General features: G+C 32.1%; 2 protein-coding genes across 2 annotated transcripts; one reads left to right on the top strand and one right to left on the bottom strand.

The window, feature by feature from the left end:
* The first annotated feature begins 364 nt into the window (after nucleotides 1-364).
* On the top strand, nucleotides 365-1,909 carry LOC134231862 (uncharacterized). Its single transcript, XM_062713833.1, has 3 exons — nucleotides 365-485; nucleotides 661-745; nucleotides 1,154-1,909. Exons 1-3 carry the CDS (start codon nucleotides 452-454, stop codon nucleotides 1,755-1,757), a joined length of 723 nt encoding a protein of 240 aa, XP_062569817.1. The 5' UTR covers nucleotides 365-451; the 3' UTR covers nucleotides 1,758-1,909.
* Nucleotides 1,910-3,658: 1,749 nt separating this feature from the next.
* Nucleotides 3,659-4,906, bottom strand: LOC134231872 (uncharacterized). Its single transcript, XM_062713842.1, has 2 exons — nucleotides 4,797-4,906; nucleotides 3,659-4,256 (listed from the first exon to the last, which is right to left on the bottom strand). Exon 2 carries the CDS (start codon nucleotides 4,172-4,174, stop codon nucleotides 3,821-3,823), a length of 354 nt encoding a protein of 117 aa, XP_062569826.1. The 5' UTR covers nucleotides 4,175-4,256; nucleotides 4,797-4,906; the 3' UTR covers nucleotides 3,659-3,820.
* Between the last annotated feature and the right edge of the window lie 10,899 nt (nucleotides 4,907-15,805).

Here is a 15,805-nt window from a genome sequence, read left to right on the forward strand (position 1 = left end):
CTATAATCGACCTTTACGGTGAATACCGGTATTTAACTTTGAAATTCACTAAATCCCATTGACAATGACAACAATAATTATTACCTAGTATTGCAATACAGACGCTAAAGATGATTAGTGCATTTCATCATTCCATGAAAGTCCCCTTTAAACCTAGAATAGAAAGGAGGTGGATGTTGAAAGTTTTTAAAATTATCATTTAATCAAATATAACGAATTGAAATGAACCAATGACAAGAATATAAAAACAAATACATTTTTGATAAATTCAAGATATACTGTATCTCTAAATTTAAGATACATGTACATGTACATTGAAAAATGGAATCGCTTCTTTTGTCTTTTGTCAGAATGTGTTGGGAACACTGGGTACAACTGTACGATACCCTGTCCTAAAGGATATTATGGCAGAGGATGTAAGAAAGAATGTATTTGTGACAACTGTGATAGCATGACCGGTGTCTGTCCTCAACAGAAAACATCAAGTAAAGCATTGTATTAATATATGTTTTTAAATTGCTTAGTCCATGTTAAAGTTTTGAAAAATATTTTTTTATTATGGAAAAAAAATCAACATCCCCCCTTTGATACATGTTATAAATTTTGTTTGATTGTTTACAATAAAGTAATTGTTTAAATCTGAAATAAATTTCGATTTAGGAATTTCCTTGGTCTCTATGGCTATTTTTCTAGCGGCTGGAATTATGTTTGTTGCTGCATTAGTGGTTTGTCTATTTGTGAAGAGGTAAGCTAGATTTTTTACAATCTGATTGAAATGGGATAATTTGAAATCTCACATTTTCGGGGTTGGAGTTATTAATCGTTGTTTTCGAGGTATGGAGAGACCCACAAACTCATGACCACCACGAAATGTAGATTTTCATATGCATTACTACTAAACATTCTCAAACAACGAAATCAAATCCCCACAATCCAATATTTTCCCCCAAACCTTGAAAATTTGACCCCACAAAAATATGTGATTTTACATAAAGAAAATATGAACGAGCGAAAAAAAATATTATTTTGTTACCAAATTAACAAATATAAAAATTGGCATGACAATGAATGATGCGAAAAATATAAAGTATAGGTAATATAATTCAGGTCAATTCAATTTCTGAAATATATGTAATAAATTTTATCGATGTAGATCTTCAAGGAAAATGTCGTCGAATTCATATAATAATTATATGCCTGAAAGTTCCACCCCTGCCGATTTAGCGGTTCAAAGCTACGCAAGAGTTGAGGAAAACGTGTACCACGAATGTGAGCCACTTTCCTTAAATTACAGTGATCCAACTTATCAAGACTCTGAAGGCCATTACGATAGATATAATATCCCTGAAATTTTTCTCCGAAAGAAGGCAAAGCCAACAATTCTCTCTATCCTTATGAATGCAAATAGAAGTTCAGAAACTAATGTAATGAACAGAGGATATTTACATGTTATTGACATAGAAACACACACAACAGAGTCATCTGGAATTGGACAAAATCCACCACCACAACAACCGGCAGAAGCAGCGGAAGCACTACCACCACCGTCACCAGCAACACCACAACCACCGCTACCAGGGACAGCGGTAGAGACAGCAAAATCACCACAACCACCACCAACACATAAACGACCAAAACCAAGTCAACTCCAAAAAGCGAAAGACGCACTATCACTGGCAAACAAAACAGCAAGAGAACCACGTTCTACATCTATAAAACAAATGATAGAATTATTTGACCCTAAACACAATTTCTAAGAATAAATGTTTATTTACTGTTATTAAAATTCTCTTTCCATTTTTATACTTCTTAGTTTGAATAGAAAAAATAATAAATTTCAATATTGCTGCCTCGAATTGTATCTAAATGTTTGATACTATGTGTGCATGCTGCACAAACATTATTTTTGCTTTAAAGTTAAGCAAGCTCCCCTTGATGTTATAGAATTTGAACAGATTAGCAATTATAGAAAGTGGAATAAATTTCAGAGATATGAAATCATTGTAGTAAGCATTTTAAATGTAGGCGAGTTTCTCTCTCATGCTGTTGATCCTTTGAGCTGGATATCCAATTTTTTTTTTACGTCGCACCTAAAATACTATTTTCTAAATTTCAGCAAACGTAAACATATAAGGTGACATGGATTGGTTTACTTATTTTTTATTATCGTATCATTGAATCATATGTATAAAAAATATTTCTGCTTTTCCAGCAAATACGATAATTAAGCAGTACATACACGTACAATTAACACCTCGCCCTTTACAACAAGAAAAAAAGAAAAGATTGAAACACTGGATAACATTGAGTTATTAATTTAATATACAGTATTACACTTAAATTTATGAAGATACATTTGTTCTTATACAAAACAAAACAAAAAATACTGATGAAATTTGATATAAAATCAAATTGATGTATTAAAACAAAGTTGCTTTTTTAAACTCACTTTTCGTGATATAATTTTTTTTAAAAGATCATCAAAGAGCTTCTTATGCGTCAAAGACCTTTTTCAATATCTATTTTGCTTGATTGCTGCCACTGGTGGTAATTGACTTTTGCAAAAAACGCTAACTTTTACAGTTGACGGCTTATTTTTACACTTTGACAATGTATGGAAGTCTTCTAAGATACAGAGAGGATATCTATATTGTGTGATTCGATATTGGCTTTATCCAACGAGTTGAAATGGTGAATTTATTTATTCGCGAGGCTTGCCGATCGAATAAACACCATTTCAACGGGTTGGGAAAAACAATATCAAAACACACAATTTCAGATGTTCTTTTCATCTCATACGACTTTCGTTTTTAACAAAACTTTGAGACCTCCCCTGTCAAACTACTTGAATGATTTCTAATTCAAATTGATGACGTATAACTTGATGATGTTGACATGACTCGAAAGAAAGTAGATCGTGTTCAAAATTTAGAATTTTTGCTATCTGCGTTTTTAAAAAATATTGTGACAATTGCTGGATCGGAGATTTTAATCAAAGGAACTTCTGACTGAAAGTTGTAAGGACCAAGGGATCATGAAAATTAACTCTTTGTACGGTGGTAGTACAAAACGTGCTAGGCCTATGCAAGGCTAGGCCTACTTGTAGATTCATTCTTGATCCATGAAGTTACACCTACATGACTAGGTAGGCATACGTAGTATAATATAAAAAAAAGCATTGTTGAAGATGTTAAAGAAATTTTATAACAACAATTTAACTGTAGGCTTTTACTTTCTCCGAAAACGATTTAAAGGGGGTGAGGGGTAACATCCGTCTTCAAGAACCCAATATACAGGTACCTTGATAAAATAAGACACTTCTTTGACATAGGCCTATACGAGTCTTTGTCTTGCTTTTAACGACATTATTGCTCTTTATCATTTATTTATAAGGGCAAGGATTTTCACAAATAAAAGCTTCAATAAAATAAAATATTGAAGCGAGGGATCGTGTCAAAACCGGAAGTGCTACTGATAAAGCATCTACTAGTGGATAAAGCATAAGTTTATCTCATGGGTAGTATCATTCACGCCTATGAGATAAAACTATTTACATTGAACCTAATATTTATATAACAAAAAAGAACGGTTTCTTTCAAAGCACAGATAAGTTGCTCTTGAAGAAAACGACAACCACACTACCTTACATGTTACTCCCGGCCTTCTCATGTTAGAGTCCCTAAAACCCTACCTATTACCACTAGAAACGTTTTCTTATCCATTATCAATTATGTATCTCCATACATGACGCAGATGTAAATGTCAAAGTGTACCGCTAACTGTAAAAGTCGGTGCTTCTTGCAAAAGTCCAATAGTAGTATTATGTATGGACTGTTGCTCTTGCAATGTGTGAACTTGGTAATGGAAGAGGAAGCATTGGTTGAAGGGGTGGTCCTGCTGTTATTTGTAAACGGAGTGGTGCTTCTCCAGATCCAGAAGCCACTTCTGTCATGTTTTCTTGTGATCCAATTACGTATATGTATCCTGGCTTTGCCGTTTTCCCAGAACATTTATTTTTCCTCTTCAGGAGAGACAGTATGGATGGTTTTGCTTTGTTTTCTTTCATTCCTTCGAGTAGATGAGATCTGTCATATTGACTGAGGCAAATCGAGTTAGCTGAATCATTATAGAAAATTGATGACTGCTCACATTCCTGATACACGTTTTCTTCCATTCTGGTGTAGATTTGAGAAGCTGATTCACCAAGGGAACGGCTGTCTATTTCATATTTACCATACTTTTTCCTGGCCAATTCTCTGTGATAAAATGATAAGCTTTGCATTTTAGTTTTAAAACTAAAACTAAATATTTCTGTCAAATAAATTAATAACTATAAATGAATTATATATTTAAATATGATATTATTATTTGTCGCATATCTGCTGTGATTTTCTTTGATCTTTCTGTGGTGAAATATCCCATATCACATATGCGATAAACTGTCAACGCCCCTTCATATATCGCTGCAGGAGGCAGAATTAGGTCAATTTCTTTTTGAACTTTGACAATCTCAATGAAATTTGCGTCATCAGACATGCGTCAAGTTGCTTACATCAAAGATTGCCTCGTACTATTAGTTATATCGTTTTCATGGGGAGCATATTTTATATGTTGTCACACTTATCTCAATAAATTTAAAGTTAATCATTTAAGTTACACTTTTCTGAGATAAATACTTTTTCCTTTTATTTAAAATTTTTTTTTCTTCCTAATCAAAAATAAAAGAGGTGTTTTCATGCAGTGTTTTATTTTATTATATCTGATATAACAGTTGAAAATGTAATAATGTTATATACCTTTTTACATAGAGACAAGTTATTAGTGCTGCAACAAAGAAAACACTGCCAGTCGTAAAGAAAGCCAAGGAAGCCACTGAAATTCCTAGTAAAATAGAAATTAGCAAGACTATAATCATATGTGAACAATTGTAATTTTCAAGCCATAGTTATTCTAAATTTTCTAAAAAAATTAAGAAGAAATATATTCCGTTTCAAAAAGGTTTCCCTTCATTTCAATGTGAATATCTTGAAACTATTTTTATCATTTTTACACATTTGATTTATTTAAAGAAACACAATGAGTCAAAAATGATGTGTTTCTTTTAAAATATCTGTAGCATACACGGAAAGACTTATGAATATTATATAGCATATATAGCGAAGATATGAAAATTAAACTGCACTGTAAGGCAAGAAAAGACTGCACAATATAAGTGCCGGAAAAAAACAAAGGTTTCATCTACCTTTTCGTTGTTTTCGTGTATGTCAAGGTCACGCCACTTTTATTTTTAGCTAAAACTTGTAAACCACATTCAATTGGAGCATGCAAGAATGAGAAATATGTTCTAAAATTAACAACTTTTTGAAAAGATTGCATCAAAATTGTTGGTCTACTTACATTCATTCCTGGGTTCTTGAGACCATGGTTCTATGGTAATTTATTCAATTTTTTTCTTTTGTACAATTGGGAGGAAGAATGCAATATTTTCGTTATGGGGCATACTGAAATTATTTTTACTTTTATTTTTCTCCATAAAAATAGACTTTTTTAGGTTTTGAAACCTGTAGTTTTCTGAAACCTCATACTTTTAGGAACTGAACAAAATTTACTAGGGTCATGTAAAAATTCTACGTTTGTCAAATTTTCCCTTTGTGCGTCACGGTATAAATTTATTAAGAGTCAAGATCAGCAAGCATCGAGCATTTAGTTAAAAAATGTGGAAAGTGGCATAGAAACAGATTTGGTTAAAACTCATATATAAATTTTCAGAACAAAGGGCATGATAGAAAAAAGCATGCAAAAAATAATTTTTCGCATTGTTGCTATGGAAACCACGCGCCTTTCAGATAGCGTGGTTTGTACTTTATCATGACACTTGAATTTTTGGTTAAACAAATACTTTTTTATTACTAGTCATTAAAAAAGCTTTTTAAATTATTATTTTATTTATATAAATATACTCTATTTTAACAACTGTAGATTATTGAAATTCTCTTCACCTTTGGATAAATAAAACTAGTTTTTGGAGGTTTATTTTCTTTAAAAAACAGCAAATTTGAAGTACTCTATAAGAAATCTACAACCACTTTAAAGCTAATCAGCATAAAATATTAATTAAACAGTATTTGTTCTAGAAGAATCCAAAAAAAAATCTGCAGGCAACTAAAGCATTTGTATATAATAACTGATTTTAATCCATAATTTTCTGTCACTTTTGCTTCAAATTACCTCCCTTTGGTATAGCTCTCTAACATAGGAGGAATAAACGGTAGTTTGTTTTCAATAACAATGTACAGAAGACAAGCCGAAAATTACAAACTTGGAGCAGTCTGAGCCTCTGTTTTGGCGTTTTCATGGGTCTTCATTACGGTGAGTGATTGAAATTTTTACAATTTACCATTACAACAGTTACTGAAGAATGTCTAGCATAAATTAACCATGCAGTAAAATATGTAAAACTTGGCAAGTGTTTTTGCACATTTGAATTTAATTCTGATTGATTATATATGTTAGCATTATTTTACTATTTATAACTAAAAAGAAAAGATTATGAATGACCCGAGGAACCAGGAGGAGGGGGTATGCCCCCCCCCCGCCCCCAATAATATTGCCGATATTAAACTATAATATGAGCAAATGAAATTAAATCCCCCAACTTAGATTGTTTCTGCGGGCCTAACGTGAAGAAGTTGGTCATGATCGGTCACATAACTGTATCCAAAATTATAAAGTTTAATTTGAATTAAGTTTAATTTTGTTGTATCCACGGTATGTATGTAACCAAAGTCACTCACCAGCTATAATAATTATAACTGATAGTAGGGTAAATAAAAATTTTGTATAGTAGATATCTTTATTTACCATAAGATTTAAGATAATACCTGTTTTTTACATGAAAAATTATGAATTGATGAAGACCAACACTATTATGAATTATTTGTAAAATGGAATGACCTTTGTTATGGCGCCTGTAAAACAATGAGGGACAGGGGGTTAACTCTGTACTTAATATATTTTAGTTTAGGAAAGGGGATTACCTTGGAAGTATTGTGATACAGACAACTGTATTATGTAGTGGACTAGTGGTAAAAAAATATATAACTTTTTGCTGATGTCATCCAGTGTTAACTTATAAAAGAAAATTCATATTCAGCTACCATTTTCTCCGGTACCACTGGACTAATTTAAGTCAACTAGGTTCAAATAATAAGCATGCATCATTAGATTTAAAGCACGTAAATTTATGAAATGAATATCTATACTCAATTTTTTTTTCTTGGGAGGGGGGGGGGGTTATTGGAAAGAAATGAAAAACATAATTTAGAGTTTTGACAATACCTAGAACCAGTTGACCTTTTTATTGCAACTTTTTAAATTTAAAGAATATCTAAAATCAATACGGTCTCAACTTTGTGTTGTACACTTCTGTTTTTAGAATGAAATCCAGCACTTTGAAGCCAAACTCGGAGGGAAGCAGAAACAGAATTGGATGGGCTTATATAGAATTAGACAGGAAAAACATAAATAATAGTAATAATACATTTAGTAAAAACGTTAACTTTTTAAAATAAAATGATAAACCATTGAGATTTCTTGGAATTTAATTGATTCCAATAAACATGCTTTGCATTCATCATCATTGCTCAAGCTCAACTAGAAATGGTTCCTAGTATATGAAGGCAAAGCTGTATAATATTATTACATTTTAATTTTATCACTATTTCAGATTATGAGAATGCATTATTACAGTACAGACCATTGATACTGGATGTGAGTGGAAAGTATTATCGGAGACTCGGGGATCCAGAAAATAGATCCATGAATTGTACAGTGTATTCATGAAAGTGGATCAAATAAAAATGTTCAATCCAAAAGTAACATTCTTTGTTCGCCTGTAAGCATTTTTTTATTGATGTAAATCTAATAAATATCAATTTTTAGCATGCAGATTCATAATTAGCATGCGCGGATCTAGAGGGGTGGGGGGTCGGTGGGTCAGGACCCCCCCCCCCCCCCCTGGAATTTACAAGGTTAAAAATGTATATACAAAAGCAAGAAAAAAGTTACCTTGGACCCCCCTTGGAAAACGCCGCCCCCCCCCCCCCCTGGTAAACGTGAATACGTGTGAAATGGGTATTAAAAGAGAAGAATGTCAGGAAATAGAAGTCATAGACTAACACCCCCCCCCCCCCCCCCCGCATTTTGAAGTATCATAATTAAAATAAGGTCAGTATTAAGTGATCAATCAATTAATTTCAAAACTGACAAAATGTTTTTGTGAAAAAAAAGAAAGAGGGCTAGTTTAAAGTCAGACGACACGTTCCTCAAATTTATGTTTTGTATCTCTAGGTATTATATATAAAAATATTCATATTTGTCATTCTCTTCTGATTTCTATATTGTTTTTAAAATGTTTTTAAATATAAGTACAACAAAAATTTCGATATATGCCATTCAAAAGATTGCCCATTAGGGTTATTATGAAATATCTTTTAGGGTCAGTTCAAGTTTAGACATTCATATATATAAAGCCGTTCCAGATTTCTATATTATTTTCAAAATGTTTTTAAAAATAAGTACCAAAAAAATTCTATATATGCCATTCAAAAGATTACCCATTAGGGTTATTATGAAATATCTTTTAGGGTCAGTTCAAGTTTAGACATTCATAAATTTTAGGTACCAGTAGCTACTGAGGTCTTAGCTGTCTTGCAATTTTGTTTCTTAATTAGGACAGCAGGGGAATATATCATCAGTTCAATACCAAAGGTTGCAGTTATTTGTTCTTGACAGACATGGTATCGTTTTTTGAAAGTGCATGGTGTGGGGCAGGCATAAAAAAAATGCAAGAAAAAAGTGGGGAAATTGACCAAACTTGGGGGGGGGGGGTAAACATCAGATTATGTTGAGGAAATAGTTGGTTGGTAGGGGGATGTCACCCCCCCCCCCACCTTCCCAACCCAAACCGGATGCAACATGCCGGATTGATATGGTTTTAATTTAAAATTATGTGACCTGTCATAGTGACTCTCTTTCATAAACTAGAATTATCGTGAGCAAGCTCATAAAATGATGCCCACCCTCCTGCTATTGAATTAAATGTTTTTTATTGCAAAAAAGGTCCAAATATTAATTTAAAACCTTTTTAAAATTTTGTAAGTGCAGATATACATTCCAACTATGACTATGACATATACTCAAGTCATAGGTAGTAAAACCGTTGTGTTGAGCACAGACTTCCAATTTCTCTTCATTCGAAGTTGGATATGTAAACGTGCCAAACTCATATAGTACACTTTTACTGCAGTGACCTTGAAAAAGCTATGTCTTTGGGTCAATTAAGGTCAAACATGTCCAAATGACCTTTGGTCAAGGTCATGACAAACCTACAGCTATAAAATAATACCCGAGATGAAACTTGAAGTCTTTTCATTAGAATGTTACAGAATAGGCAAAGATTGCACTATTCTTCTACCAATGACCTTGAACTTGTTCAAATGACCTTGGGTCAAGTTTTTGACACATCTCTAGATCATAAGCAATCTTAATATCAAATATGAACTTTCAGTGTCACTTCATTGAAACGTTATGAACAAGTCAAAATTTTACATACATATGGATGGGTGAACAATGTGATTCCTACCCCCCCCCCCTTTTTTTCAAGTTTCTTTTGTGAGGAATATAAATTCCTTTTGAAATTGAATGTGCATTTATTTATTAACAATAGCAAAATTATGAGTATGCTTTGATCAGAACCAATATGACAAATATAATGGACACTGTACATGTATTCAATTTACCCCCACCCCTTCAAAAAAGCTTATAAATGTCAGATTGTCACACATTTTAACCATTTGTAACTTTTTTCTTCTAAAGTTGCCTGCAAATTTTATTGTATAGATTTGACAAATAGATAACCCCTAACAAGATCACAGCATTCATTTTTCCAGCTGTGGTTGTAGATTTTGTGTATGGGTCATTTTCAAAAAAAGTCTATTTTTTGAATGACATATTTTGAAAAATGAAAGTGGTTTTACTATGACTTTTTCAACTTTATTTGAATAATATAGTAATAAACTACTAAAATCCACTGCATTGCATAAAAGAAAATATTTCTTTTAAAAAATATTGACATTTTATCTTAGTCATTTAAACTTTAATGTCCTTCCTGTTACTTTCATAAAAAGAGCTGTAAAACTCTATTTCAAAATTTTCATCAAATTATCTTTTGTATACCGTTAATAAATGAAAAAATTATCATTGAATGCCAAGATGTTTGACATTCATCTAATATATGAGCGTTTAAAAGCATGTCAAACTACCATATACCAAACAGAAGCAAAATCTACGGGTTTTACTTCATGAAAAGCCTTATTGCGGAATGTTTACATGCTATAGTTGAAAAAAAAACATTCTTGTACATTATTTTTGTGATTAGAATAAACAGTTACAGAAAGTTATTTAAACAGGTGCTCTGCCAAAGCAATTTAAACTAGGAAAATATACTGGTAACAGTAAGGACTCGGGTAACAGGAAGGACAAAACAGTAACAGGATGGACAAAACAGTGTAACAGGATGGACAATGAAATCTACATTTTGAATAAAAATTGACTTTTTTAAAACTTTATTGGTTAGGAAAAGAGAAATAAATGTAGAATAAAAAAAAATGATTTTGTCAAATCTGGCAAATTTGAGACAATAAAAGACATTTATGTCCATCCTGTTACGAAATTTAATTCTAAAGTGCTATTAAAATATTTATCAGTTCCAATTTTGTTTATTAAAGATTCTACTCATGCTGTTGCAAAACTAACAATTTTTCATAAATTCAACAAAAACAAATATGGAACTTAAATAGGTATATAAATACCAGGATAATTTGTCCCTCCTGTTACAATTTTTGTCATTCTGTTACAAGAGTGCATGTTCCAAGTTATAATGGCACAATTTGAAGCACTAACTTATTTCAATATGATTTACGAAGTTTTTTAACATGTTTTATTAAACTTATATTACTTAGAAAAATAAAAGTAATTGTTTTTATTGTTAAAACTCAAGATATGAAGTCCAAGTTTCCCACTGTTACCATATTAATGGTACAGGAAGCCACAGTAAAAAGAAATACCACATTTCTCCATATAAATCACCGGTTATTTAGTATAACGTACTCTTTTGCATCATCAAAATACATTGAAACAGTTTCTTTGGCGTTAAGAATCTTATTGTTTTAGCAGAATAAACAATTTAGAAAGAAGTATTCACATCTATGAAGGTAACAGATAGGACATATTTTCATTATACTCTACCAATAAGACAAACTTATCGACCTTTGAGCTTCTTCTTTACTCACTTTCAAATCATGGCGCTCATAAACTTGAGACAACAGAAAATGATGATATATTGTGGATCATGAAAACAGTTCCTAGGAAAGTGAGATAACTTTTATTTTAACATTTTCTTTCTGATAGAGGTATGACATAAACTGGTGGACATGTCACTTCCTGAAATGTCAAATGCACCACAATGACAATTTTAGTGGCGGCATAAGTAAAACAATCATATTAAATTAATCTGTAAATGAATTCAATCAAACTAGGTGCAAAATTTGTACATATCTTCACAGGGTAATATTTTCCCTATCATTTAAATAAGCGCGTTATAAAATTTTTGTTAATGTGACATGGTTTTACTGTTAAATTTTACTTGAAATGCAGAAGAGAATATTTTTTATAAAACACCTGGGGAGATGATCATAAAATTACTTATAAGCTATATGACCCATGTATATTAACCAACGGAAAAAAAATTTCACTCTAAAAAATGTTTTCCTGATTATTTCTATCAAATACAAAAAAGTGGACTTTTTTTGAAAATGGCCCGTATATAGTGATAAACATATGTATTTTTTTCAAAATTTATAAGCATTGACGCCATGTTCTTTTCCCGTTGTCATAGCAACAATATCACTACAGAAATTTTGTTTTTTCCTATTTTTTAAAAATAAAGCAATTCCATCTTTCAACAAATAAAGTAACCAAAATACGTTATCTTATCACGTTCAGGGATACCAGTCCCTTCATACGTTCAAAAAAAAATTTTTAATTGTGTTTTAGCATTAGGCAGGTAGCAAAACTCTTTATATAACAAAAGCTTTTGAAAAATAAGATTTTGACTTTCCATTCAATGCTCATGCTTGCTGATTTTGAAATTCTAATATCTTTTAACCGAAGTGAGCATTCTTCTGCCTCATACCTCTCACATTACCTGGAAAAGAAAGTAAGAAAAATCATTTAAATGACATAATGTTTAGAATGTTAGTTTATTAAGTTATATGATATATTATGTTTCAACATAAGTACTATTAATCACACTAACATGCAGGATCAATTTCAATTTAAGGAAATTATTTGATCATTCTGTCGCCGCAGAGTGAATGATTTAATAGTTTTGCTTTTAATCTTAAGTATGCCACAAGAGTATGTTAAAATTTTTATTTTATGAGATTGAATATGGTTTACTTATATTCAAACTAAATAAAAAACATTCTTACTTGCCAGAAAAATCCTCAGCAGAGTATCCCGACCAAGAATGTTTATTTATATTACGTGAGGTACTTACTTGATGAATTTCTCTCATGAAAACATATCCCTGTTCTTAGCATTACACTTGTCACACTCACACTTTTCTTGACATTTAAGGCCATAATATCCTTCAGGACACGGTTTGCTGCATTCGTATCTAAATTACCGTATGCATGCTTAGTAAAAGCCAAATAATGAACATTTCTTTCTTTTAGTACCAAGGCATACTAATAAGAAAATGCATTTCATTAAGCAAGATTAAAAAGCATAGATACGAGAGATTCAAACGCGTTCTTGGTACTAACTCATTGTATATTGTTTATTGCTCCTCTCGAGAATTTTTCACTTTATACGCCCTGGCGGAGAGCTAAACTTTATCCAATGCTCTCGCACTCAGGGCCATCCAGCAGGGAGGGATCTTTTTCATTTCAGTATCTTTTGCTGAACACGGGACCTCGGTTCAAACTATCTAACCAAATACGGGTCTCCACGTCCAAGCGGGATTTTAACCCACTGCACAAGGATCAACTCCTTACTTCACGACTTTAGGCCAGGCGCTTTCACCACTTCGCCACGCCAAAGATTCTTGTAAGTTGAATAATTGTATAAGTTAAAATCACTTTAGTCAAAACTTAAACCAAGATTGTCATTTTATAACAGTTATTTACAAGTTTCTTGAAGATACCTTTAAATACATATTGAATATGAATTTCAAGTTAAACTACAACTTACGTGTATTTCCTCCATTGGTTCTATACGAGGTACAACATCGCAAATTCCTATAAAGTACAAGTTATTATTTTAGCATGTGAATGTGAATTGCATAAAGCAGAAAATGAACCTTAAACACATTTTTATAATTTTTTGACATAGTACTTACTCAGAAAAAGATTAGAATCGCTACACTTCGGTTCTAAAGACATTACACCTAACTTTTTGGCATTATGTACCAAGGGGATTGTCATTATGACTTTATAAAGATCCATTTTCTCCGAATTTGATTTAGATGAGTAATATAAAGTTTACTTCCCTATAAACTTTCCTCACTTTGAATACATAGTTTATTTTTATTTCTAAAAAAAACACAATTAATATTATGTATGATTGCACTGAACAGATCTACAACAGGGAAAAGTTTATATAAGACAAGGAAACTGATAGTATCCTTATAACCTCTAAAGAATGCAGCATTTTAAAAATTGAACTTTAGTACATTTGTAAAAGTACTTTTACTTCATATCAGACTAACATGGAACTTTCCCCCCTCTACCCCATCGACAGAAAAAGACCACTGTAGTTGCGACCTGTAAAATCAGTTTCATAGTTGAAAGGTAACGATTACAAAAAACGCATTTCCTTTTTTCAATTTTGGTGGGAAAATGGTAAAATTTTCGAAATACAGAGACGTGTTCAACAGAGCCAACGTTTGCGAGCGTTTGCCAAAATTTCTTACACCTTCAATATAAATATTCGCGAGCACTTGCTCTGTTGAACAGGCCTTAAATGTAGTTCAAAGTGTATTTCAACCACTAGAAAATGAGGATCTCCAGTTTTATCACTTTTGAGCTTGAATACTGTTCGTTATCTCCATATCTTTCGTACTTCACATGTTTGTTTTGATCAATACCCTTTCTTTATCTACATAAAAGACAAAACCTTTAACTTGGACCATAATTTCTGAACAGTTTAGTGTCTGGAGCCTTTATCTTTCACAGATGTATCTCTGGTGACAATATCTTTTTTTGGGATACAAACATTTCTGTCCTTTGAACATATTACCTCAGAGTTTTACTTAATTTTCTAGTTGATTACCTTGCTTAAAACTTAAGAAAAGTTGATGCTTTGACGCCTATGTTTCAACATGGCTGTATTTTTATCTGTAAATACGTTTCTTGAAGAATTTTTTGAGTATTTGACATTGATCTTGAGAGTTTGATTCATGATTTAAAATGTTTAATCTTTATCATTCATATTAAATAGTTGGCGCTTGGAAAGCTCATATTTCACAATTATCAAAGACCTATATATAATAAACAAATGCTAAGTATTTAAGTTTAATGTTTTATTCGAGTTGGCAAGGATTGTCGACAGTGGTCTACACAACAGTGGGGCAGCCGGCAAAATGGGGATACCCCCTGACATCAACATAAGTCGCGCCCTCCCCGCACGCAAAAAGAGCACGCTGGGTTGACCTCATTCGTGCTACTCAACATTTCAACACAAATTGTCTTTTAATTATATTATTTTGCTTTAGATTTACATTATATAAGATATAATTTTCAAAGTCAACATCACATATATCAACATCAATCATCACTTATATCAACATCAACCACAAAAAGTCAACAAAATCAACAGTTCAATGGTTAAAATCCAAGGTGACGATTTCGCCAAGGACCACCACTGTGAAGTATAGTCTACTGTCTTTCCCCGAACTCCTTGAAATGATGGATAAATCGCCAAGTTGACACCTGTCACGCATGGTATTTGGTCAGAGATCATTCCAAAGGTCCTAGAAAAACGGGAAATAGCGGGCAATCTGGATCTAGCACCGTCAAGTTCCTTCAACGAAAATCCTAAATACCTGAAAAGACAAAAACAAAACCACACAGCAGAAAAAGATTCAAAGACAAATTTCCATAACTTTAATAAATTGGCTATACCTAACCCATGAAAAACAATGTATACGTAAATTAAACAAACAAAAGGAGAAAGAGTAATACTTAACACCTAGCTCAAGGGTTGAGGTGGGAGGGATTTTCATAATACAGAAAAATAAATCCATATTTATTACCCCACCTTTCCATTTTCATTGATGCATAGAAAGGGAACACAACCTGTAACCGGTAACTACGATGTACACCTGCATGGATGGATAAATAAATTCCGGTTATCTCATTTATTAATTTTTCACAAAAAGGAGGTGAATGATGACATATAATCAAAGGATATATAGAGCTTACATAATGATGCATATTATGAGATGAACTCGAATATGCGGTAGTATAATTATTGGGTAATATATTTATATTTTCATCTCTTGACTTTGGAGTTTGACTTTCATATGAATAGTTTACCTTCGCCAAAAGCTGCCATAAGGGGCATCAGTGTTTCACAAACACATCTTGATTTCATTATATTATGATTATACTACTTTTATTTTAGTGCCCTTTTAAATTTTTAGTTACCAAAAGCGCTTAAGATGCAAAAAAATAGATATCAC

This window comes from Saccostrea cucullata, unplaced genomic scaffold, assembly GCF_032062105.1.
Source record: "Saccostrea cucullata isolate Sc308-1 unplaced genomic scaffold, CSIRO_AGI_Scuc_v1 ctg14443, whole genome shotgun sequence".
NCBI classification, from domain to species: Eukaryota; Metazoa; Mollusca; class Bivalvia; order Ostreida; family Ostreidae; genus Saccostrea; species Saccostrea cuccullata.